The 26,150-nt window shown below is 35.7% G+C and overlaps 2 protein-coding genes across 4 annotated transcripts in view; one reads left to right on the forward strand and one right to left on the reverse strand.

The window, feature by feature from the left end:
- Nucleotides 1-24,099, reverse strand: part of Orc4 (origin recognition complex subunit 4) — a 45,086-nt gene extending 20,987 nt beyond the window's left edge. The window contains exons 1-8 of one of the 2 annotated variants that reach the window (XM_029536367.1): nt 23,974-24,099; nt 14,446-14,513; nt 11,472-11,548; nt 10,779-10,869; nt 7,731-7,806; nt 7,114-7,199; nt 4,308-4,356; nt 1,791-1,942 (exon numbers count right to left, since the gene is read on the reverse strand). In XM_029536367.1, the coding sequence (XP_029392227.1) occupies nt 1,791-1,942; nt 4,308-4,356; nt 7,114-7,199; nt 7,731-7,806; nt 10,779-10,869; nt 11,472-11,548; nt 14,446-14,496 (582 nt within the window). In that variant the 5' untranslated portion in view covers nt 14,497-14,513; nt 23,974-24,099. Of the gene's footprint in view, nt 1-1,790; nt 1,943-4,307; nt 4,357-7,113; nt 7,200-7,730; nt 7,807-10,778; nt 10,870-11,471; nt 11,549-14,445; nt 14,514-22,951; nt 23,088-23,973 lie in introns of those variants that run through there. The other variant, XM_021193626.2, reaches the window with a different exon arrangement.
- The window catches only part of Mbd5 (methyl-CpG binding domain protein 5), a 334,829-nt gene continuing 332,027 nt past the window's right edge, over nt 23,349-26,150 (forward strand). Inside the window, exon 1 of one of the 2 annotated variants that reach the window (XM_029536364.1) lies at nt 23,349-23,381. The gene's annotated coding sequence lies outside the window, so the exon portion shown is untranslated. Of the gene's footprint in view, nt 23,382-23,421; nt 24,032-26,150 lie in introns of those variants that run through there. The other variant, XM_021192375.2, reaches the window with a different exon arrangement.

Here is a 26,150-nt window from a genome sequence, read left to right on the forward strand (position 1 = left end):
CCTTCACAATAGTCACAAATAATATAAAATACCTTGGTGTGACTCTAACTAAGGAAGTGAAAGATCTGTATGACAAGAACTTCAAGTCTCTGAAGAAAGAAATTGAAGAGATCCCAGAAGATGGAAAAATCTCCAAAGCTCCTGGATTGGCAGGATTAATATAATAAAAATGGCTACCCTGCCTAAGGATAGCCATTTACAGATTCAATGCAATCCCCAGCAAAATTCCAACTCAATTCTTCACTAAGTTAGAAAGGGCAATTTCCAAATTCATCTGGAAAAACCAAAAAACCTGGGATAGCAAAAACTATTCTCAACAATAAAAGAAACTCTGGGGGAATCACCATGCCTGACCTCAAGCTGTACTACAGAGCAATTGTGACAAAAACTGCATGGTACTGGTATAGCGACAGACAAGTAGATCAATGGAAAAGAATTGAAGACCCAGAAATAAACCCACACACCTATGGTCACTTGATCTTTGACAAAGGAGCTAAAACCATCCAGTGGAAAAAATACAGCATTTTCTACAAATGTTGCTGGCACAACTGGCAGTTATCATGTAGAAGAATACAAATTGATCCATACTTATCTTCTTGTACAAAGCTCAAGTCTAAGTGTTTCAAAGACCTCCACAGAAAACCAGAGACACTGAAATTTAGAGGTGAAAGTGCCAGCAAGATTTTGCTGACAGGACACTCATATAGTTGTCTCTGGTGAGGCTATGCCAGTGCCTGGCAAACACAGAAGTGGATGCTCACAGTCATCTGTTGGATGGAACACAGGGCCCCCAATGGAGGAGCTACAGAAAGTACCCAGGGAGCTCAAGGGGTCTGTATCCCTATAGGTGGAACAACAATATAAACTAATCAGTACCCCAAGAGCTAGTGTCTCTAGCTGCATATGTAGCATGGTCTATTCGGCCATCATTGGGAAGAGATGCCCCTTGGTCTTGCAAAGTTTATACGCCCCAATACAGGGGAACGCCAGGGCCAAGAAGTGGGAGTGAGTGGGCAGGGGAGCAGGGCGGGGGGAGGGTACAGGGGACTTTCGGGATAGCATTTGAAACATAAATGAAGACAATATCTAATAAAAAATTGAAAAAAAATAAAGAGTGCATACAGAAGATACAGATAGTTCGGGTAGTATAATCCTGTAATCTGTCCTCAGAATGATCACAAAATCAAGATCTTTCTGAGATTTACAGTAAGTTAAAGGACAGTCAGAACAACTTTTACGTGAACTTTGCTATCAAAATGGAGATTATCAAAATAGTGAATACAATTCAGTAGTAACAGTGCTTGCCTACTATGTGTGATGTCTTAGATGTAATTCTCAGAATTGGACAAAAACAAAACAACAAAAAAAGTTAAACACAGAAAGACTCATGTATCTATAATTTTCATTACTTAGAATTCAAGTAAAACCATGTAAACAAGAACTATGTCTAAACAAGAATTCATTCTACCGTTCTATTCCAAATTGAAATCTTGTATGAGAAAGTAAAAGATATTACCAATTTGTATAAAGTATTACTGCTATTACATAACTGTTCCTTTACTTGCCAGAGTAGAAATCACTTCATTGTTTTTGTGAATTTTATTCTATTTCACTGGCAGGACTAAAATCATAGCTTACAGAACATGTAGCCATCTTTTCTTGTTTACCTCAACTGAAAAGCAGTATTAATGTATAAAGAATAAAAGAAAGATAAATTTCAAAAAGTATTCAGTTAAAAGACTTATGTCAGTATAATGAAATTTGAATTTTTCAAATCTACACCGACTTACCAATCTACATGTAAGGCCAATAACTGCTACCGGAGTCTGTGCAGATTGAGAAATGTCAAAAAGATTATAAAGGAGTGTTTGATTTTTCTGATGAGCAAAAAGATCAAATTCATCCAGTATGAAGATCACTGGGCAACTGCTAGTCCGGTCACCTAAAAAAAAAAAAAAAAAAGAGTTTAAATTGACAAGAAATTAAACCAACTTTTCTTGTACTTTCAAAATGTTATACCTCAGTTTAAATTTCAAGTCAACACACATGGGTAAGTTACTCTGGCAGGGCATTTACACATGCAGGCTTACTTCTGTATAAAAAGTTATCCACAGGACAAAGAGGGCCATTGTTGCTGTAAAGCAGTTTACACTCTAGTTAAAGGAGTCTAGCAGTTTGATGAAAAAATTGAGAAAATTAATTTGCAACATACTTTTATTTTTATGAAAATGTAGTTCCTTAATAATTGCAATAATTTTTCAGTACTATCAAACACTCTAGGAATCACTAATGAAAAAAACTGTTTCATAAGACACACATTTTCAGCTAGTGGAAATGAAAGATGCACCTTCCCATTTAAGTTATCTCTACAAACACAATCTAGAATGTAAAGTGTAATTAAAAAAAAACAAAAACAACCACAATAATTCTTTTTAATACAAATTTTAACATTACTTTCAGGAGGAAACGTTCAGTAGGACTCTACATTATCTTTCTACTTTGAATGGAAACTAATAGAAAAATAATTAAAACTTCAAGAATAAACTAATGTAAACTTATGTAAAATCTTTCAAGCAAAGATTAAAAGGTTTATTTATCTCGGTAATAAAACAAAATGACCTGAGATTAAAGATATAATTTTGTCAAAAAAAAAAAAAAAGTCTCCCACTATTATTGTATGTAGTGCAATGTGTGCTTCCAGCTTTACTAAAGTTTCTTTAATGAAGAATTGAGAGTTATCTTGGAAGATTTTACCTTTGATGAGTATGAAGTGTCCCTCCTTGTCTTTTTTAATAACTTTAGGTTGAAAGTTGATTTTATTTGATATTAAAATGGCTATTCCAGCTTGTTTGCTTGGAAAACTGTTTTCCAGCCTTTTACTCTGAGGTAGTGTCTGTCTTTGTCCCTGAGGTGGGTTTCCTTCAAGCAGCAAAATGTTGGGCCCTGTTTACGTAGCCAGTAGGTTAGTCTGTGTTTTTATTGAGAAACTGAGTCCACTGACATTAAGAGATATTTAAGTAATTGTTGCTTCCTGTTATTTTTGTTGTTAGAGTTGGGATTCTGTTCTTGGGACTAGGTTTGTTGAAAGACTACTTTCTTGCTTTTTCTAGGGTTTAATTTCATTCCTTGTGTTGGAGTTTTTCCTTTATTATCCTTTGAAGGGCTGGATTCATGGAAAGATACTGTGTAAATTTGGCTTTGTCATGGAATACTTTGGTTTTTCCATCTATGGTAATTTAGAGTTTTGCTGGGTATAGTAGCCTGGGCTGGCATTTGTGTTCTCTTAGTGTCTGTATCACATCTGTCCAGGATCTTCTGGCTTTCATAGTTTCTGGTGAGAAGTCTGGTGTAATTCTAATAGGTCTGCCTTTATATGTTACTTGAACATTTTCACTTACTGCTTTTAATATTCTTTCTTTGTTTAGTGCATTTGGTGATTTGATTATAATGTGTCCGGAGGAATTTCTTCTCTGTTCCAGTCTATTTGGAGTTCTGTAGGCTTCTTGTATGTTCATTGGCATCTCTTTTATTAGGTTAGAGAAGATTATATCTATGATTTTGTTGAAGATGTTTTCTGACCCTTTTAGCCAAAGATACAATTTTGTAATTGTGTTTGAACTCTGGATAAAAAGTACTCTCAAACATGCTTCAAAGATAATTATGCAATTATATTTTCAACCTGGTAGTTTTTAATCTAAAATTTTACCTATTATAATGTATCCAGGAAAATACATGAATAATCTTTTAAACATTTCTTCCTAGATATGAAAACAAAAACGTAATTTTTATAGCATCTTTTTATAACAGAATCCAAGACAACCATAATAACTAAATAATAGGAAAAATTATTTTATTATTGTTTGAGACAGAGTCCCATTTCTTCCTATCTTGAGCTCCTAAGTGCTGTAATTACAGGTGAGCAATTTTAGCTTTTAAAATTTGAATTAATTATTAGTATGTCTAAATGATGTCTATGTGTACATGCTCTAGTGTGTAATGGTGAGTGTGTGGAAGTTGGAGGGTACCCTTACACCTTGGCTTTTAGGAGCAAACTCAGGTTGTCAAGCTAGTGTGGTCAGTGCTTATTACATGCTGAGCAATATCACAGAATCTGAGTTCATTCATCCCTTTAAAAAAATCATATTCTGAGAATCATTACAGTGGCCATTAGATCATTTAATTATTTAGTTAAATTATTTAGTTTAATTTCCATACCTTTTTCTTTCCTTTTTCTGATTTTTGTAAAAATCTGTAATACTTAAATAATCAGAAGATTGAAGGTAAAATTAAGAATCCTTAACATGTACCTTTTTGCAAAGCTTCCAGAAGAAATGAAAGGTTCTCAGCAAAGCTTCCCTGCATAATAAAAATAGATAAGACTGAAGTTTAATAAAATAAATTAGAATGAATATTAGAATATTTACAAAAAGAACAACTATGCATTGTTTTTATTGGGAAAGTAGCTATTGAAAAGATTCTCAGTTGAATATCTGCATTAATTATCCATAACTTAAATCAAAAGGAGAGAAAGTATAACACTGAAAATGACAATAGTATATCATGTGTGAAGTTTCATTTTTTTCCTGGATAACAATGGTAGAAATGTTAGATAACAGAATAGTTTCTGGAGGATTGCTAGATTCAAATATAGCACAGGGCTAGAAATATATTCTACTTTATATCTTTAAACACAACACTTTCTTCCTAGTCTCAAATTAATTTGCACCACCAAAACACTGAATATGGGTTAAAATCAGATCCAAAAAAGGGAGTTTGCTTAATATAGTAAACATACATTTTCTACATAAGAACGCCTATTTAGCAATTTGTGTCTACCACATTATCTGTTTCTTTAGAACACATCTAAAGTACTTGTGGAGAAAACTTAAACATTTTGGAAGAATGTTTGTTTACATGTGGGTATGTGCATGTTGAACGCACAGGGGCCAGAGGTATTGGCTCCCTGACCTGGATTTAGAACATAGTTGTGAACCAGGAGACACAGGTATTTGAATCCAAACTCAGGTCCTCTGGAAGAGCAGTAAGTACACCTTATTGGTGAACCTATCCACTTCCTCAATCACATATTTTAAGGAAAAAGTCAACTTTAAATTTGAGGAGCTGTAAAAAGAAAAAAGAAACACAATATGTTTCTTTTCTAGAAAGATCCTTATATAACACAAACCTTTTTAGTTTTTTTACACTTAATTATTTTGTGTGTCTGTGCAGCACAATGTATATTTGGAGGGCAGAAAGCAACTTACAGAAGTGCATTCTCTCCTTCCTTTAAGTGGGTTCTGATAGGTTTTCAAGCTAGGGAGCAAATGTGTCTAAGCACAGAGCCATATCAACAGTCTAGCATGATGATTTAAGTGTATCCACATACAATAATAATCACATGCTTTGACGTCAATACTAATACCAAGAATGAGTCTACACAATTAATTTACTGTAGCTAACACTGCCTTGTAGAGATAATCTGTTTGGAAATCAGCAGTCAATTACTTATTCAAAGATACTTTGTCTTCTGTTTTTTGTCAATAGTCCATTATAGCTCATCATAAAGTATGCACACACATTTATTCAAATATATATGAAAAGTATATGTACATACATACACAGACACACATATATGATGCACCTATAAAATATATTTACTCAAAGACTATGAACACAGTAAAGTTCTGGCTTAAGCAACTTTTGTTCTTTGTATCCAGACTTCACAAACTTATGAGCTCAGGCAAACTAATTAGTCTCTATTAGAGACCTAATCTCCAAAAAAGATATTATAAGGTAATAATCTTTTAACAGTCATCCCTTGTTATTGTAGAGGATTGAATATTGGACCCCTTCTCATACACAGGAATACCAAATGTTAAACTGATCAATCCCGCTAAATAAAATACCATAGTATTTACATACCATAATTGCATACCATAGTCCATTACTTCTATATTACAATACCTCAATAGAGTGCAGTACTATCTGTCATATTTAGTTTTTGCCTATTTGACCAAAATCTATAAAGATATTGGAAGAGAAAATCTTGACTAAAGAATTGCTTCCATCAGACTGGTCTATGAGCAAGTTTGTAAAGCACTTTCCTGACTGCTAATTTATATATGGGGCCCAGCTCACTATGAGCAGTACTAATCCTGGGCAGATGGGCCAGAGCTCCTCTATGGTTCCAGCCTCTGTTCCTGCTTGAGTTCCCATAATCTGGAAGCAGTTAGCCAGATTATTAACCCTGTTATCACCAGATTAGTTTTGATTAATATATTTATTAGAGAAACAGAAAGCAACCTAAAAACATTATCTAGGTATTATTAGATCTTCTAATGTATTATTTGAAAATATAAATACAAGCTGGGCGTGGTGGCTCACACCTTTAATCCTAGCACTTGGGAGGCAGAGGCAGGAGGATTTCTGAGTTCCAGGCCAGCCTGGTCTACAGAGTGAGTGAGTTCCAGGACAGCCAGGGCTACACAGAGAAACCCTGTCTTGAGAAAACCCAAACCCCCCCACCCCAAAAAAACAAAAAAAAAAACCAAAACAGTCTGTCCAAGTTTAGCATTAATGCTGAATCACTATCGGTGCTTTGAGATAGTGCTTTGAGACTTCAAGGCACACCATCACACCGTAAGTGACGGAAATGAAGTAACAGATATTCATACAGCATATTAGCATCTAGCAGAGTATTTAATCAAGAGGAAGTTTACTTCCCTTGTTTAGAATAATCTTGTTAAATACACAAAGTAAGTATACTTAGTGAAAGAATCTGATATTGAGAGATCCATTGACCCGACAGCCTAATATCACAAACAGGGAGGGTTCAACTCTTAGCAACAAAGAGTCAACCTACTATGCCATTTTTAAATTCAAAATAGTATCTAATAAGCTCATGCTACTACACAAGTCTTGATTTAAAAAGACTTTTACTTAGTCATAAAAATACATAAAACAACCAAAATAAAAGCTTGATGACTAAATATATCATACATTAAGTCTTATCCTAACAAAAATCTTATATCAAGTTCTAACATATATATTATATAACTCTCTAATATGACTCTCCTAGCCTTCCAGAAATAAAATATCTGAAATGATACTTACAAAAACTTTATCTCCAACTACATTTTCTAGATTTAATTGTCTTGTGATCTCTTTCAGAGCAATTTTTTCATTTGTCTGCAGGAGTCCTGAAACAGAATACAATTAATGGTGTCTAAATAAAATAAAGCAAGAATGTGACACAGATAATTTTCCAAGTAAATATATTTTCTAATGCTTTTAAAAATTTAATTAGAAAGAATATAGTCAGTTTGCTAATTCATATTACTTCTTCTAAAAATATGGTAATCAAAGAACCATTCCTTGGAGATGGCACTATTGAAGAAAAAAACTTTAACTATTTGAAAATATACACTTTTACCTTATACACTTTTCTTTAGTATCTAAAAGCCAACAGGCATACAGTTTTTTTGGGGGGTGGGTGGGGTGGGGGTTTCAAGACAAGGTTTCTCTGTGTAGCCCTGGCTGTCCTCGAACTCAGAAATCCACCTGCCTCTGCCTCCCAAGTGCTGGGATTAAAGGCGTGTGCCACCACTGCCCGGCAGGCATACAGTTTTTAATATATAATATATAGACAGACTTAAAACACAAATGAATTTATTATCATCATATTCAAACCTAGTTTACATTGTTTTTTAACGGAAAAATGATATACTCACCATTTAAGTGAACTTGCAACACACTTTCACTCACTTCTCCTATTTCCATGAGTTCTTTCAAAGCACGATTTAATAACTAAATACAAAAATGTGTAAAATGTTTAATTTAGAAAAGCTAAAATGAAGCTATTCTTTCTTAAAATCATAAATGCTGAGAATAAATATAAACAAATTACTTTATATCTAAAAGGTTTAAATATATACAATTCATTATGTCTAAGTCTAATGGCAAAGCCTAACTGAAACTTTAATATCTTTTTTTTTTTTTTTTCCGAGACAGGGTTTCTCTGTGTAGCCCTGGCTGTCCTGGAACTCACTCTGTAGACCAGGCTGGCCTCGAACTCAGAAATCCGCCTGCCTCTGCCTCCCGAATGCTGGGATTATATAAACTTTTAATAAACGGAAGCAATCATAAAACCGTCTCTACATTACAGATTAAACTACTGTCTTTTGTAATCTTTATGACTCAGTAAATTTTACTATTCAGTAAAATTTCTCTACCAGGTGTCACTGAAAGCAGTAAAAGGTATAGAAAAAAATAAGCCTAAGTCGTTGTAAAAGGTTTATCTTCCAATGTCAATTTTATGCAACACTGTTGATAATCTGCATATTGTCATAAAATAAGAAATAGCCAATAGTTAAAAAGAAAAAGATAAAGTGTTTGCTCATGGATAAATGACTAGAAAAGCATAGAGATGAAAGTTAGCTGGACAAAGCAGCAATTAACCTGCAATCCCAGCACTCAGGAGGTTAAGGCAAAGAGTAAGAAATTGATCATATCACATCAGGATCATCTGTGTTATTAGCTGGGCAGTGGTGGCATACACCTTTATTCCAGCACTTGGGAGGCAGAGGCAGGCAGATTTCTGCATTTGAGGACAGCCTGGTTTACAGAGTGAGTTCTAGGATAGCCAGGGCTACAGAGAAACCCTGTCTTGAAAACAAAACAAAACAAAACAATAACAACAAAAAACAAACAAAAAAGAAAAGAAAATGAAGAGTCATGATGATGCATCCTGAACTATATGAAATTGTTTTACAAACAAATAATCAAAGCCAAACCAAAAACAAAACAGAACAAAAAACCCACAAAACAATATGATAGTAAAAAGTTAAATGAAATTATAAGATTACCAATAATAATTATTATGAAAATGTACTTATACTAAGAAGGTATTATTGTAATATAAAATGTAAAACCCCCTTATTCAAATCTAAACTGGCCCAGGAAAACAGATGTTAGGTGTACATATAAGTAAAGAGAGTAGACAGATTTCACAAAGGGTAGTAAACATAGAAACTAACTTTGGTATGTGTGGATTTTAAGGACACAGAATTCTACTTTAGATCATAGGTACTCTTGATCTAGAGTCTCTTAAAAAAAAACAAAAAAAAGAAAAGAAAGAAAGAAAAGAAGAGATAAGAAAAAAAAACCTCTCTGGGAACAAGTTTCTGACTCCTGTAGTAGCCCAGCTGAGAAGAAACAATGAAGCAACCATAAGGGGTAAGACAGTACTTTCCTATCTTGAATCAGGTCAACTCTAATGCAAGAAACCATCTGTGAGTCATACATACAAACTTTCTTCCTAACAACACTACTTTCAACTTATTTGTAAAAAGTACTGCATTGTGTGCTGCCTCCTGTCACTTACATTTCACTGACATTTATATTTTATTTGGTAGACATTTTGTTTCAATTCATGAATCACACATTAAAAAACATTTCAAATCCTTTAAAGGATAAACATTAGTAAAACTTTTTATCTCATAAGTGTATCAAGAGAATCTGAGCACTCTTCCACTGAGCTCATCGACACAAGCTTACTTCCTTTGATTTGTACACAGTTATGATAGATGGTACAAAGAAAGAAAATGTCCTAGTAAACCTCAGGGACCTGTGATGTCTGTGTAGCTCAGCCACTTATATAATCTAAATACAGCAAAAAGAAAAGAAAAAAGAAAAACTAAAGAAAATCTCATTCCAGAATTTTCCCCACAAAACAAAATTTATGCAAAATCCATGCAATTCTAAGGAGAGGAAAAATACAGAAACACCTGTGAGGAGGCCTCTAACCCCAGGCAGCAGATACATTAGGGAAAACAATCAAAACCACAAATGTATTTTACATAGTCCTTCTGTTGAAAAAAGTTGCTAAATCAAAGCAAAAGAAAATTATAAAAACCAAATAACAATAAATGGCAAAGTATTGGTAATTATACCAAGTGAGCAGAAGGACCAAAGCAGGCTGGAGTAAAACATCCTACAAGAAATGTGAAAAATTCTTGAAACAGTAATAAAGTTGTCAATTATCAAGTTATGTTCTTTAAATGGAAATGGCAGTATAAATAAAATTTCTTCATCTTACATAATATAGAACCAACATATACTATTTTAAAAAATAGAAACACAGTTTTAATTTACAATCTTAACTATTTTTAAGGTGTATTAATATGACGGAACAAAATATTAATTTGGTATTATAGAATACTAGAAAATACAATTTATACAAGTTAGCACATTAAAATTTAATAGTAATACATTCAAATGTTGATGTATTTGTTTTATATATTGTACAAAAGGAACAGATGAGAGGGAGAAGAATTTTTTGAATCAGAAAAAGAGAAATAAGATATAAATATCAATGACCTTGATATGGAAGATTTGTTTGAAGGTTAAAAATAAACTGTAAAAGGGGGGAAAAATTCTTGTCAGGAATCACTGTATGACGATGATCTGCGAGGTCCTGAATTAGGACCCTCAGAGCCCATGGATGGAAGCATGGATCTATACTCTCAGTGGCAGACGGGAGGATTGAAATCCCTGCACCAGTGTTGGCCAATATACCAAGCAGAGAACATAAAAAGCATGATCAACTCCCATATCACAACTTAACTTTGCAGAATACCTGCATGTTTTATCACTTAAAAGGAATAAAGCAAAGAATGTTGCAATATAATAAAATGAAAAAACATTTTTAGTGCCATCTGATATAAAAAACTTCAAATGTCTATTAAAACAATGATATATGAGAAACTTAAGTCTTTTACTGTGGTCTTTCCTGATCCTCGTGGTCCAACAATGAGTACAGAATTACTTTCTCCATAGATAGCAGTTCTTTTGAGTAGGTCAATCAAATGCCTAAAATGATATGGAAAGGAAGGAAAAATAAATAAAGGTGAAATAACTTATTGGGTTATATTTTTAAAAGGCTAAACCTGAAAGTGAATATTAATTCTACCCTTTTGGCTCTCTAGCCCAAAGGATCTAAATTTTCCTGTATATAGAAAATACAGAGAAAAGAACATTATCCAGTGGAGATTCTCTAGCAACCAGAAGAGGAAATCCAGGAATGAAGTGGGAATTCATTTGGTTGCATAGTGGGAGAAGATAAGAGACAATTAAGCTAACTTTTAAGTCCTCTGGGCTTAGAGAGAATTATTTTTGCTAGCACTTTGGTCCTTATCACCTGAGCTAGCTACCAGGTATTAAGTACCAGAATGTCCGAATTCTTTCAATAATAGCAGATAATTAACACAAAAGTAGTATTAAGGACCATATGTCCTTATCAATAACATAATAAGACATTAAGTACTTACATGTGTTCCTGGTTTACAATACTATTTCTATATATAAAACATAATTTTATCATAACTTAAGATAATGTGTATGACTAGCCTTTTCCAAAACTCAGAGAGCAAATGAAAATGAACTTATAATAGAGGAGCTGATATCAGACTTACTTGTATTGTACTTGCACTCCAAATAGGTTGCTATGTGGACTATGATGACAAAATCTTTCACGTAAAATTCTTTGTACCTGATAAACATAAGATGAACAGATGTAATAAAAATATTACACATGTAATAAAAGTGAGTGTGAAAGTTTATTTGTAGCAGCCAGGAATTAAATACTAACTGCTCTGGCACCATTTTTCTGAGTTATAAAAATAGATTCTTCTTTTATCTAGTGTCAGGTAAATAATGAGATGTCACGTCAGTGAATGGCAGAACTACTTCAATACATCACCAACTGGAAAGCTGTTTCAATGCACAGTCAATGCAATCTAATGCAACAGTGCCAGTTCAACCAACCAGTCTCTCTAGAAACTAAGACTCCTAAAATGTCTTGGCTTAGTCACAATCAATCTGGACCACCTGCCCTAAAGGTCAGGATTCTGAGAAAACTAAGCTTGGAGATCTGGACCACCTGCCCTAAAGGTCAGGATTCTGAGAAAACTAAGCTTGGAGATTTGTGTAGTTTTGAATATCCGTTAGAGTCCGAGCACAGAAATACTACAAGGTTACCATTCACGGTTTAAAAGTCACTGCAAAAAAGCGCAGAAATATAAATTAAAATAACAAACTACAAAACAAAACTAGTTCAACCTACAAGCCAGTATTTAATTATGTGAAAGAAATGATATTTTACTAGTCTATAAATTAAGGAATTAGACCCAGGGATGTAGTTCCATGACAGACATGCTGCCTAGTATATATGTTCAGGCCCTGGTTCCTGTCACCATAATTGCAAAAATAAATACATAAATTAAAAAAAGAAAAACCTTAAAACCATTATTCCCTTTCTGGATCTGGTGCTAATATAGTAATCATTCAGGGACAATCCTTAGGTAGCTGTCTAAGATTTGAACAAATGTGCTGGAATAAAGGCTGCAGGATTATTTGCTGCTTCTAGACTAACAGCTTTCAGAGTCTAAAAGTACCAAAGATTTAGTGAGGGTTATTTTTTTTAAACACATATAAAAGGATAAAGTAAATGATTTATGTTTATTAATTTAGATGAAGCACAAATAATGGAATTAGTGCCAAAGGAGTCAAGCCTTTTTCAGCTCTAAACATCTAAATAATAGAGCATTGACACTTTTCTGCCAGGCCTATTTTGAAGATGAAAGCAGTATTATCTATAGTACAATATAGGAATTATACAGGTAATAGTTGATTCCCATTAATCACTAAAATGGATTACTAGACATCTAAAGAATCAATGAATTATATCTATCCTCCACAAGGTTAATATAATATTAATTGAAAGATCTATTGGAAGAACCATTCACTTTACATACAAAAAAAAAAAAAAAAGAGCTCTTTGCCTTTTAAGCAGTAATTTTTCTTAAAAAAGAAAACTGAGGTCAAAATTGAGCAGACAGCTCAGTTGATAAATTGTTTGCTGTACTGAAGCTAAGTTCATAGTCTCAACACCTACATAAAATGCCAGACACAAGAAGCTCATGTCAGTAACTCCAGATCTGGAAAGTGGAGATAAAAGACTATGGATGGAGCTGGCTGTCCAGTCAGTCTAGCCAACTGGCAAGATCTATGTCCAGCAAGAGACCTCATTTAATAATATCTTGGAGAATGATAGAGGAGGATACTTCATAACCCTTACTGGCCTACAGACACATATCTAACACACACAAAAGTATTTAAGAAAAAAAAAGTGTTTTGGGGCTGGTGAGATGGCTCAGTGGGTAAGAGCACCTGACTGCTCTTCTGAAGGTCCGGAGTTCAAATCCCAGCAACCACATGGTGGCTCACAACCATCTGTAACAAGATCTCCTCTTGTTAAATAAATAAATAAATAAATAAATAAATAAATAATAGATAAATAAATCTTTAAAAAAAAAAAGTGTTTTAAGTCTTTCAAATTTAACACTGCTTTTTAAAAGTAAATGTGGCTGAGGTCAATGCAGATCCATGTTAGGGTAGAATTAGCATGGCAACTTCCTATAGACTTCATATGGAAAACACATATTAACTACACACTTAGCATGCTTAAACCTCTGGGGATACTCCTAGTACTGCCCTTTCCACTGCCATAGCTCTCCTTAAAGAAAAATAAGAAAGAAAGAAAGAAAGAAAGAAAGAAAGAAAGAAAGAAAGAAAGAAAGAAAAGAAAAGAAAGAACATTCAAACTGGAAAGAGAAAATAAAATTTCTATTTAAAGATGACACAACATTGAACATAAAACATTCCAAAATAAACTAAAAAACAATAATAACTAATGAGCTCAGTGAGATGCTATATTAGTATTAACTATATTTCTATAAACTATGACTGAAACAAAGATGAAATTAAAAAAGTTTCACATACAACAGCATCTAAAAGAATAAAAATATTTAAGAATATATTTAATAGGCCAGGCAGTGGTGGCACATGCCTCTAATCCCAGCACTTGGGAGGCAGAGGCAGTCAAGTTGAGGCCAGCCTGGTCTACAGACCGAGTTCCAGGACAGCCAGGGCTACACAGAGAAACCCTGTCTCGAAAAAGAAAACAAAAACAAACAAACAATCCCCCCCAAAAGAATATATTTAACAGGAGGGGTGCAAGCCTTGTATGTTAATAGTCAACTAAATTTAAAAGACTATTTTAGAAAGACACAGTAAAAGTTAGGATTCAGCTATCCAAATAAAGAGTGAAGTTACACAGCACCTGCAGAGATCAACAACTTAATGGAACAGAAGCCTTCAATAACTTCAACAGTAAAAACACAATATATCATTTCACATTTAATTTTACAATTTAGAGAGCTTTGTTTCTACCCATTGATTTTTGCAACTTGTAAAGCTATCTCCAATAGAAAAGTGCTAAGGTAAAAAAAATTCAGATTAAAGATGATCATTTTTCTGATCACCTTTAGCAAGATTTTGAGATTAAAGAACAGGCTTTTAGATTAAGGACCATACCTACATACTAACCTGGGAAAGACACTCTGCATGTACGTTATTCTTGGTTTTACGACTGCTCATCTCGATTAATTCAAATCCTAAAAAAAAAAAAAAGGAAAAATAGGGTGAATAAACATCTGTTTTAAAAGGTAATTTAAAACTACATTTATAGAGCTAAATACAAGTTCTTAAATATAAAAAATGTCTAAAATTTTCAAATGAAAAACCTACACTACTTTTATTTGTTCATGAACAAGCTTATTTGGCGCTCTCATTGATACGGCTTTCCTGATTACTCGCCCCCCTTCTCCATAAATGTACACCTCAAATATTTTTCTTTCATACAAAATGTTTCTCCTACCCATCCATCCACTGGAATCATTCTTTACAGGACACCTTCCAATTTTGTTCTATGCAAGACCACCACACAACCTACACAATAAGGTTTAATTAATATCTTTGTTCAAGAAAACACAGTATATGAGTTAATGATGTGACAAAGGCAACCAGGAATTCAGCAAAGAGAAAGATGGAAATGAAAAACTTAATAGCCAAGTAGAAAACCCAGGGAAAGTCTTTCTAGTAGAATATAACAGGAAAAACTCAGAATATCAGAACTCAAGGCTTGGACGATTTAGGCAAAGAAAATGAGGGGACTGGGGAGTGTCGACACCACACAAGAACACCATGAAAAGATCTAATAGATCTTATAGACATAGACGAAAGAGAACTCAAAATCAGAATAAATCAGGTCTAAAAACAAACAAACAAACAAACAAAAAAGAGTACAGAAAATCTCCCCAAATTAAGGAAAAATATTCAAACACAAGATGTATACACAACACCAAAAAAAGAGGTCCCTATGGCATATTATGGTTACAACATTAAACAGAACAAAGAGAGTACTGAAAGCAGTAAGAAACAAATCAAAACAACTACAAGTTAACTATGATGGAAATATATCACAACAATAGCAGATTTATCAATGGAAACCTTTAAAGCCAGAAGACTATGGATGCCGTCTTATGTACTATACCCACCAAAACTACCTAAAATAGTTGAAGTAGAAAGAAAAGCTTTCAGTGAGTTTAACAAGCTAAAATAATTCGTGTCCTAAGTCCAATTAGACAACTGTAGGTTGTTGCCAACATGTAAGTTCTACTAGACACTTAGGGATAGTGTGCTAGTCTTAGCACTTGTGCTAATATTATTGGTTTCCTGCTCAGAAAGTCAATCCCTGTGCCAAATAATTCAATCAGAATAAGGGTTGTCTGGTCTCATGCTGGGGTCCTTGATACATTTGGAGTTGAGTTCTGTTTGTGTTGATGTGCCTGCTCCTAAGCCAATACCACACTGTTTGTACTACTTGAAATATGCGATCTACCTCAGCATTTCTTTTTTTAAATTCAGGATTGTTTTGGCTATCTTGTCTATAGGAGTGTATGCACTTCCATGAGGCAGAAAATTGTTAATTCAATTTCAGTGAAGAATTGTGTTAGAATTTGGATGAGGATTGTGTTGCATCTGTAGATGGCTTTGGGTAGAAAGACATTTTTTAACTATCATAATCTTAACAATCTATGAGCATGAAGATCCTGTGGTCTTCTGGTGTCTTTCTTCTTCAATTTCTTTCATTGGTATCTTATTATACAACTCTTTCACATGTTTGGTTAAATTTTTTTAACTGTGCTGACAGTACTCCCAAGAGCCAAAGACCATCTAATGAAAACCCCAATAGCAGACAAGAGAAATCCTCTTTTGAATTACTGGCCAGGGCTGTCTAGGAGATTCCCAAAACAAACATCCTACTGATGTTTTTCTTGGCGACACCAGAAGACCTGATGAAGAAACAGGGCCCAGAGATCTCTGAGTTTGAACTGACCTGAATGGCCTCTCCCTGGGGACTAGCATTCATAGTACTGGAAGGTGCCATGCAAGCTTCCAAAGGAGGTAACAACAAACAGTTTTACCCAGTTATGACACCTCTGAACTGTGTCAATGACCAGCATAGCCCAATAACGCTGCGAATATATTGAAAACTGTTAGTGCAAGAATACTAAGGTAACATTTCTTCCTACATGGAGAAACAGTGGCAGATATTTAGGATTTCAATGTAATAGAGCAAGAGCAGAAACTGGAATAAAGATGGTATCAGGTCACTGCTTGAATGCTCTCGGTGTAAAGAGGTTTGCCAGGCGTGGTGGTGGACACCTTACTTCCAGCACTAGGTAGGCTGAAGCAGGTGATCCCTGAACTTGAAGATAGCCTGGTTGACAGAAGGAGTTCCACGACAGCCAAGGCTACAGAGAAACCCTGTCTTGAAAACCAATATGAAACCAAACCAAACCAAACCAAACAAACAAACAAACAAAAACTTACAGAAAAACCAAGCCTTACACTTTAGAAGTCTAAACACTTTCTTAAACTAATCTTCAGGAATTCTACTAATATCACTCAGGAAAAAACTACCTTTCTGTGGCAGGCATATTCTCTTGAAGTAAGATAATCACAGACTATGTTGCAGTTCTTAACAGGACTTATCTTCAGAAAAAGGTACTTTAACAGTATTTAACTAGAACTTTATCAGAAAGCCTAATTGCCAGGAAGACAACCAACCAACTTCAGTAGACTCTACTAGGTAGTTCTGGGACAAATACAAAACTTGAGATCTAATGATAGGAATATAGAATGTTTCCCTACCACTACACATTTAAGTAGGTTCTGTTACCAGTTGAAGTTCTTATTTAACCCCCCCCCCCCAAAAAAAAAAACCCAAGCAAAACTTTATAGGAATAATAGCAAAGACACAAGAACTTTAAGCTTTTGAATCTGTTTTCTGGCAAACAGTAAGTACATCCTAAGTCTGAACTTGATAAATATAAAATCTACTATAGATTTACTTGCTGCCAGTCCTCCAACCCATACCAAGTCTTGTGAGACACCAAATGTAATCCTCTATTATTAAAGAAGGAAATACTATACTCTTGTAAACAAGTGTGCAACCCCCCCCCAATAAACAAAACACAACACTGATCCTTGATTTTTAAAAGAAATATAGCAAAGTAGGACGAGCATATTTTTCAACATTGTAAATAAATATTAAGAAAACTATCTAGAGCTAGTGTGGTCGTTTGAATACACTTGACCCAGGGAGTGGCACTATTACACTTCAAATGGTATAGGAATGTTAGGTAAGAAAAGTCAAAGACACAGATATGATGGGGAAAAAACGGTCTTGTTTCACAGATATTATGACTGTCTATGTATAAAATCCTTAAACATCACATAATACCTATTATGTTGTTTACGCATAAAAAATATGCAATGCTTATTGCTTTTCTATAACAAACCTAATTTCCAAATTAAAATATATTTACATTTGCAAGTATGTCAGGTGCATATGTAAATGTGCTCATGTGTGTGACAGCACCTACACCCACCAGTGTGAAAGATACAATTCTTTGGGCTTGGCCCTCTTGATCTGTTAGTATTGTTGAAGTATAAAAACACTGAGCCCTAGCATCATTGCATTATTAATTCACTGGTTCTTGCTGCTGACAGTGGATGTAATCTGACTTCTCAAGTCACAGCTGCTGACTGAGACTTTCTTGTCACAATAGACTAGAACCTGAAGCTGAGTTTATGTGCTTTTTGTTAGACAATTTTAAAACAGCAATAAGAAACTTATGGTTGTATTTATTTTCTTTGAGATTGATGACTCATTTGGAACTCCCAAATTCAAGTTATTCAATACATAAATACCTGTACAGCCATGATTAAAGCTACACGTTACCATACCCACCGAGAATTTTTATTAGTAATCATGGAAATTTAGAAGCAATATGTTCTTTGATAGAATGGATAAAGTGCAATGATTATTTCTGTGCTATAAAGCCAAGAAGGCATGAAAAGCCAGGAATAAACTTTAGATAGATACTCCTAAGTGAAAGAAGAACATATTATTCAACTCTATAAATGACAAGAGACAAAACTTCAGAAACATTGACAACATATCAATGGCTGTCCAATGTCTGAGAAAAGTTAATAGGGGACAGTCAAAAGAGATTTTTTTTTCTCAGAAGATATAATACAAAGACAATTTCATTGTCAACTCTGGACTTAAACTAATACAACTTACTAAGGCAAGAGTTCATACTAGAAACTAGGTCAATAGTAGAGAAAATTGGACAGTGTTTATAAGCAGGGATGTAGAAACTTACTCTAATCAAATTTGCCTCTATGGTACAAGAAGACATTTTAGATATTAAAACTACAAAATATTTTTAAACACTTTGTTTTTGTTATGAGGCAATAATTTCAAAGGTAAAGATCACTACTTCTTATGGTAGTTCAAGCTTTAATTTTGTATTTTAGAATCTAAAGCCAAGAGATTCATGGTAAATTCAAGGCCAACCTAGGCAACACAGAGAATCCATAAATAGCCTGGTACTACATAAGAAAATCTTGTCTTAAAACCAACAAAAAAGCAAAACACACAAACAAAAGATGTACTTCTCCATGGTTTATATCTAAACCCACCTGCTCTGTGCTACAGGAGAGACTAACATATTCTGGTCTTTACGTGGCACTGTGCTTAGGCCAGGAAGGTTATGATATTGGGTCACGTGGTTGTTAGTTTCCTGTCTCAGAACATTTTTCATTTTATCTAATTCTTCTACTATTAAAATTTAAATAACATTGCTTTTCAATTTTAGAAATATTATTAAAGATGATGTAGATGTAGCTTTCTAATACAAATATCTTAGCCTTTTATATATCTTTTCAGTATATTTGAATATAAGAGATATGGTAACAAAAATGGATGAATTATAGCTTAATGTACCAATGAAGTTAAATCTTGGCAGCAAAAGAAAAGTAAAATACAATATATAATTTGTATGCATATACTAAAAAAGCCAAACTAATTTTATATTTTTTTTGACATAGGTGGTTAAGGATGCTAAAAGGAAAACCAAAAACCAGAGCATGCCTGTTCGTTCACTGATACCTTACTTTTGGATAGATAGCTATTGAGTATTTCTGTAATTTCTAGTCCTAAACAACTGCTATTGGTCAACATATCCTTGCCATATATTCACAAAAATCATGAACTTCTATCATTTAAATCAACAACGAAAAGAGTATATGAGGTTTAAAGTTATGGTTAAGGCAAACCGGACAGATCATCTTGCTAAAGCCAAAACACAGACGTGCACACAGTTGATAATAAAAGATATAAAGCAATCTGAAATTACATGGATCTAGAAAGAAGAAAGTCAGAGAAAAGCTCCATATCCAGTCATTTCTGCCTAATAAAAAGGATGAGTCAATTGAGGCTTTGCTGGATTACACCACCACAGCTCAAGGTCCACCAAAAGCGAGTACTCAGAAATTACCCAGCTTACGTTGAGAAATTAAGGGCAACCTAGAGGATAAGGGAAAATGGCAAGATTTCAACATATTTTTAAGTCCTCTAAAATGTTATGCCTATAGTAAGGAATTCCAACATTTAGATATAAGTTGATTATAACTGATAGTAACCCTAGGAATCTTTCCTAGGAAAGTGTGATTTCTCAAAAACACCATTATCCCATTCCTAACCTATTCCTAATTTCCTAAAGAATATAACTGCTGCACTCCCCTGAGAAATAAGTACATATTATAAGTCAGCAAAAACACACTCAAAAAAAAATTAGAACCTTGAATTTTTGTCAAAGACAACAAATTAACTATGAATGAATTAACAATGAAAGTGAAGGTTTTAATTTTGAGGAGGTAAGTACAAACACTTCCTTCTATGTTTTATAAAGACAATGATATGCTGATAAGAGAATCCAGAAGGACTCTAAAGCATGACCAAGAATTCTACCCCCCCCCAATCAGAGTAAAAAAGCAGACAAACCATAGCTAACAAAGTATTTCTTTAAAAAAATGATCCTCTTTAAATGTACCAGGAATTAGATTTAGAGAGAATTTCTGCAAATTAGTAACAGAAGCTAAAAAACCAATTAGAATGTTATCTTCAAAGTGTTGAAAACTATCCACAAAGCTGTAAGAAACCGTAATTCCTCAGAACTGAAGGCAAAACAAGAGCTTTGAAGCAAAGAAATAAGAGAACTAGTTAAATGCATTAAGGGACTTCTGCAGACTATCCTAAGAAAAAGGAAAAGGATGTGAAAAAGACAGAAATGCAAGACATTAATGAGAAGAAAGTGGCCAAGATATAGAAACATCTATGTCAATATTTATAGTTGATATTGCTGTCCAACATAAATGTAAATCCTAACTAAACATTTTCTAGTATATTTAATACAGTAAAAAAAGTGAAAGTAGTTAAAATTTTAACAAGCAAATATAATGAGAAGCTGAGGTGTTTTACACACTTTTCAAATATAAAATGAAACAACAAAACACTAAAAAAAAATTCCTACCGTAAGTCAAACTACCTACAACATACAGTTCAAGTGCTCAAAAGCCACATGGGGCTGGTGGCAATTGTACTGTCTAGCACAAGTTGAAAACCTATGTCCTGGAGTTAAAGTTAAATAGAAAATTCAAGAAACAATAACAACATATAAATTAAGAAAGTAATAATACAGGAACAGATTATCTATCTGCCACAATGCTATAAATCTTTATGAAAAACAGCAAAATAGAAAAAGAAACTATACAAAAGACTTAAAAAGGATGATTTAAAAGACAATTTCTGAATGAATTAATCCAAACAGTCAGTAAGTTCCTGAAAACAGTCAAATCACCAGTACAGAACTTTACTCAACACAGAGCAAATTATAAAAGTACACTCATCAGATTGGCAAAATTAAAAGGTAATTGTTGGTGAGATGGTACAAGTAAGGATCACTCATACCTGAGGCCAGGGTATGAGACAGCATACCAGTCTTAATGTTTGGTGAAACTGAAGACAGCCACATACAACTCATAAAAATACAGTTATATTCATATGAAAAAATTATGCAGATATTCAGATCGTTATTATGTAGCTATGTAGATCATTTAGTAGTAAAGAAATGAACACAAGCCAAAGTCCATTAAGACTAATGGTGGCTTAGTTAAAAACAGTGCTTATTATACCTTAGAAACTCTTACGCCACAACGAAAATATATAAAGTACAGCAAAATGTATTACCAGGGTCAAATCTCAGCTGAGTAAATAAAGGTTCTGACTTAGTAGGGTGTTTGAACTACCTACAAGCAGATAAAAAGAGGCCAAATGATAATTTGTTTAGAAACGCTGACACACGTTTTTACTAAAAGAAAAGCAGTGAATCACAAGAATCAAGATAATATTAAGGTGGGGCACCTGAGGAAGAACGGCCTGGAAGCCATTAGTGGGCCTGTGCCTGCCAGATGCTACCCATGTTTTGGTTCTTGAGTCATAGTGGTTACAGGTTATTTATGCTACAGTCGTTTTGTGCACTTTCCCACATATTTAGGCCCTCACACAAAACAGGATTTAAAAGTTTTACCTAGGCCATAGTAGTTTTCTTGCTATATACATAGTTTTTTTCTATAACAAGATTGAGATTTGGTTTTCTAATAAAATTTTAGGGCACTAGAGTTTTGTTTTGAGCCCATCTGACCTCCCTAGCAAGAAGAAAAAAAAAAAAAGGCATTGGGCAATGGATACATTAAATAGCGTACTGTATAGACTTGCACCAAGAACAATTTGGAAAATTTGTAACTTTAACAGACTGTGAATCCTACTGAGCAGAACTAAGATAGTTAAGAGTAAGAGTAAGTTCGAAGATCTTCGATTTTAATTTTTTTTACGTAACTTGGATTATTAAAGACGAAGTAATAATCCTCCCAAGTGTCTTGACAAAAACCAGCTCAAAGATTAACGAAGAAAGTGAAGGTGGAAAAGAAACCGCTTTTTTCACTATAAAAAAAAAAAAAGAAAGAAACACCCAGATAAAAAGCTTTCTCTTTTACTCCACAAGAAAGGAATATTTCAAGGTTTTTCTTTTTTAGTGACAAAACTCAGTATGAAAGACCACACAGTCCCAAGCACCCTCAAACGGGCAGTCTTTTGTGTTTGCAGCATTAAGGCAGAGAGCAACCCTCACTCAGACCTTTCCTGCCCGTCCCTTGCCTACACTGCCTACAGCTTCTCCAAAATCCCAAGGAACACAGAAGAGTCGGAAAGGCGGGATGTGTCCATAGCCAGCATGAGCAAGGCTACCGTAGAAGCGGAGCACAAGTCACACATCTGGTTTGCTTTTCCCAAATAAGTCGCACGCTCTAAAGCAGGCAGTGCTTCTCTCTCTGCAGAGAACCCGATCTCTCAACACTGGCCAATCACGTTCCTCACCCAAAAACCCTTCCGCAGCCAGTCTCTGCTGAGCTCGCTGCCCGCTTCGTCCCCAACATCTCCGGGAAGCCGAGGTCCCAGGCGCGGGCCGCCTGCTTTAGGCCTACCGGGCCTACGCGAGCCTCCCACTCCCCTCAGATTGTCCCCCCTCACCACCGTCCGTGACCACTGCGGCCCCGACCTTGCCTACCAGACCAGCCTTACCTCTTCCTAGTCAAGCCTGCCTAAACCGGGCAAAGCCGGCCTCCGCCGCCGGTGAGGACCCAAGGATGCTCAACGACTTCTCAGCCCCACAGCACCTACTGCAGCCCAGGGCGCACCGCAACTCCCGGCATGCACGGCGCCGGGCCCGCCTCCTTCCGCGGTCCCGCCCCGCCACGTGACCCGCCTTCGGCTCGGTCCCCGCCTACTTCCGTCCCTCCGCTCTCCCTGAGGAGGGAGGAGGCAGCCGGGGCCGCTCCAGAGTAGCAACTTCCTCCCTCTTCCCGCCCCCGCCCCGCTACCCCCTGGCTTACAATGGCTTCCGGGTCGCCGGCGCCTTGGAGCCTTCTGGGAAAAACATCTCATTTCCTCCCCTCCCCCCCTCCTCCCTGCCGTCCACCAACCAGCCTCCCGTCAGAACGGGACATGCGCAGTGAGTGCCTCCCGTCTCTTCTCCCCGAGCCCCCCCTCCCCCCCAAGCAGAGAGACCCCAGCAGCAGCAGCAGCTGATGATGAAGAGAGAGGCAGTGGCAGAGGGGGGGCACCTTTTATTTCTATTTTTAAAGGGACAGGACACTAATTTTACCCCACTTCAACCTTGAATTGAGGGGGGGTGGGGGCACGACGGCCGAGTTCCTCCCCCACCCTCCAGCTCTGAACCCCGAGTCGGGGAATTGAGCCCGAGAGAGGAGAGGAGTTTCTTCTTCTTAGAAGAACCCCCCCATCCCCGACTCCTACCCGCTCAGCCCTCTACACGCCTGCTTCCAGAGCCCCCTCCACCCTCCTTCTCTGTGGCCGGGAGAGGAGGAGAGAAAGAGACCAAAAGCCTCTTAGCAACACAGACCCTTGCCTGCTGCTGCTGCTGCTATTGCTGCTGCTGCTGCTGCTATTGCTGCTGCTGCTGCTGCTGCTGCTGCTGCTGCTGCTGCTGCTGCTGCCTGGCCCTGGCTGGAGACATCTCCCTACACCGGGAGCAGCCACTTCCCCAGCTCTCCTCCTCCTCCTCCACTCCCCCCCTTTATTACCCTTTGTGTCATCCTCCACAGCTCCAGGGAAGGCACTCAAAAGTGGGGGGCAGGAAAGGTAAGTGTGTCTGTGGGGGCTCCATTGCCTTCCCCTGCCTCTGACTTTCACTCCGGGGCAGCAGTAGCACCTCATACGCAGTGGAGCTCCGGGGTGAGGAGGGGGTGGTGCTGGGGGGGGGGAGTGAAGGAGGGGCCGGAGTGAGGAGGGGTGTGTGAGGTGGGGTGTCCACCCTGTCAGGGAAGGAAGGACACTTTTATTTTTATTTGCTGTTGTCAAAAGTGCTTTCCCCAGCTACCATCTGATTGTGTCTTGCTTCAGTGGGGGAGAATACAAAACAACCCCCTCCTTCCTCCAGTGAGGCGCCAGGGAAAGAGACAGAAAAGAGGCATACTTTCTGGATGTCACTTACAAAATTACGTTTGGAGAGATTTTTTTTCTTTTCCTCTTTCCTCGGGAAAAGCTGCCTGCATTTGTTTCTGAGTGGGAAAATGTCGGGATCTGAATTGTGTTGGAACTGCTTTAACCAGTTGTAGACCTGAGTGTTTTCCTCTCTTTGCTTCTGTCTGTGGCTTGGATATTGACTTCAGTGTTGAAAGACTTGACTGGTTTTACGTTAGGTGTTTAGCTTCTCCATTTTTCATTTTGTCTGAATTGCATAGCGAATTTCACATTTTAGTTCATAAGGCCTTTGGTTGGATTTTACACTTGTCTCTATCTTTCTCTCTTTTCTTTTTCTTTTTTTTTTTTTTTGTAAAAAATATTTGTTTCATGTTTGACTATATATTTAAAGCTTAAAATGCTTAAAGTTTAAATGCCATTGGTATTATCTTTTCCCACATACCTTTCTGGTATTTATTTTCCACAACATGGAAATATTAGATATTTCATAACTAACTTTTTCCTCTCTAATCTTTGTAACTTGTCTGAACAAGTAATCCCCATTGAAAACTTTATGTTGTTCCTGCTGCATAGAAGCCCAGATCTCTCCATCAATATTTTTGCTGGATTGGTATCACTTCAGTTTTAACTGAATTATTTACTGTTGTAGATCGAGTAGAGGTTTTCATCTCAATTTTTGTTGTGAACAAATTGTTCACAACATATGTAACAAAATAAATTTCCAAAATAAACTTTAATGAGTTAAAAAAAAATCATGAAGTTGTAGTTTGTTATAATTGGCTACAATTGAAAGGTAAATCTAGATTTAGATTTATAGAATAGCAGTCTTGATAAAAATAACTATTCTGTATTCCTATATGATATATTCTTATGGCTTTCATTTTATAGTGCTATATTTTATTTATATTTATATATTATACCTATATTTCAAAATAGAGAGCTAAATTTTATTCCAGCAGTACTAAAAATATATTTCTGTAGTAGGCCTCATAGTCACCGCTTACATTAGGAGGTAATATTTTGTTTCATTTATCCATTTCTTTAACCTTCTTTGAAAATGGATACACACATTCATATTCTATCCGTATGCCTCTCTCTCACTTTATAAAAACCGCATTGGTTTTTTTGATTCCGTAATTTCTGTCAGCAATAGAAAAACAGTCATTCAATAAGCAAAAGGATTGAAGAAATAAATCTATAAAGACATTTGACTTATGGTCTTTGACATAGTATTGCACTGTGATGATCCTTTTTTTTTGTTTCACATTTTTTGCTTGATTGTAAAGCCAAAACATGATATATGCATATTTTAGTAACCAAAAGCACTTCATATGTAGAACTTGTCTAGTAAAATTTTAATTACCAACCATATATAAAAGTAGACATTTACACAGAGAGTGGGGAACTATAGCAGTAACCAGTATGGTCCTATTTATTTGATTTCTGTTATGAATTTGAACACTTTTTTTTTCACCTTTCTCTGAGATGTGATTGCTTTACTTATGCAGAAATCAGTGCTAGTCCCAAGTTGTTTCTCCCATAGTACTACTATTACTGCTCCACCTCAGATTTCCTGTCTTCTTAAAAACTTGTAACCATAATGTAAAGGATAGAATTATAAGTATGCAGCTTGTATAGACAGTTGGGAGAGTATTGGCCTAGTAGGCAGCTAAGAAAAAAATTTCAATCTTGAATTTAATGCCTGTGCTTCTTTGTGTTTCCTTTTTGTTGAGACAGAGTCTCAGATACTTAGCTGAGGCTCTCCATGACCACATGC

This window comes from Mus pahari, chromosome 3 (genome assembly GCF_900095145.1).
Source record: "Mus pahari chromosome 3, PAHARI_EIJ_v1.1, whole genome shotgun sequence".
Lineage (NCBI taxonomy): Eukaryota > Metazoa > Chordata > Mammalia > Rodentia > Muridae > Mus > Mus pahari.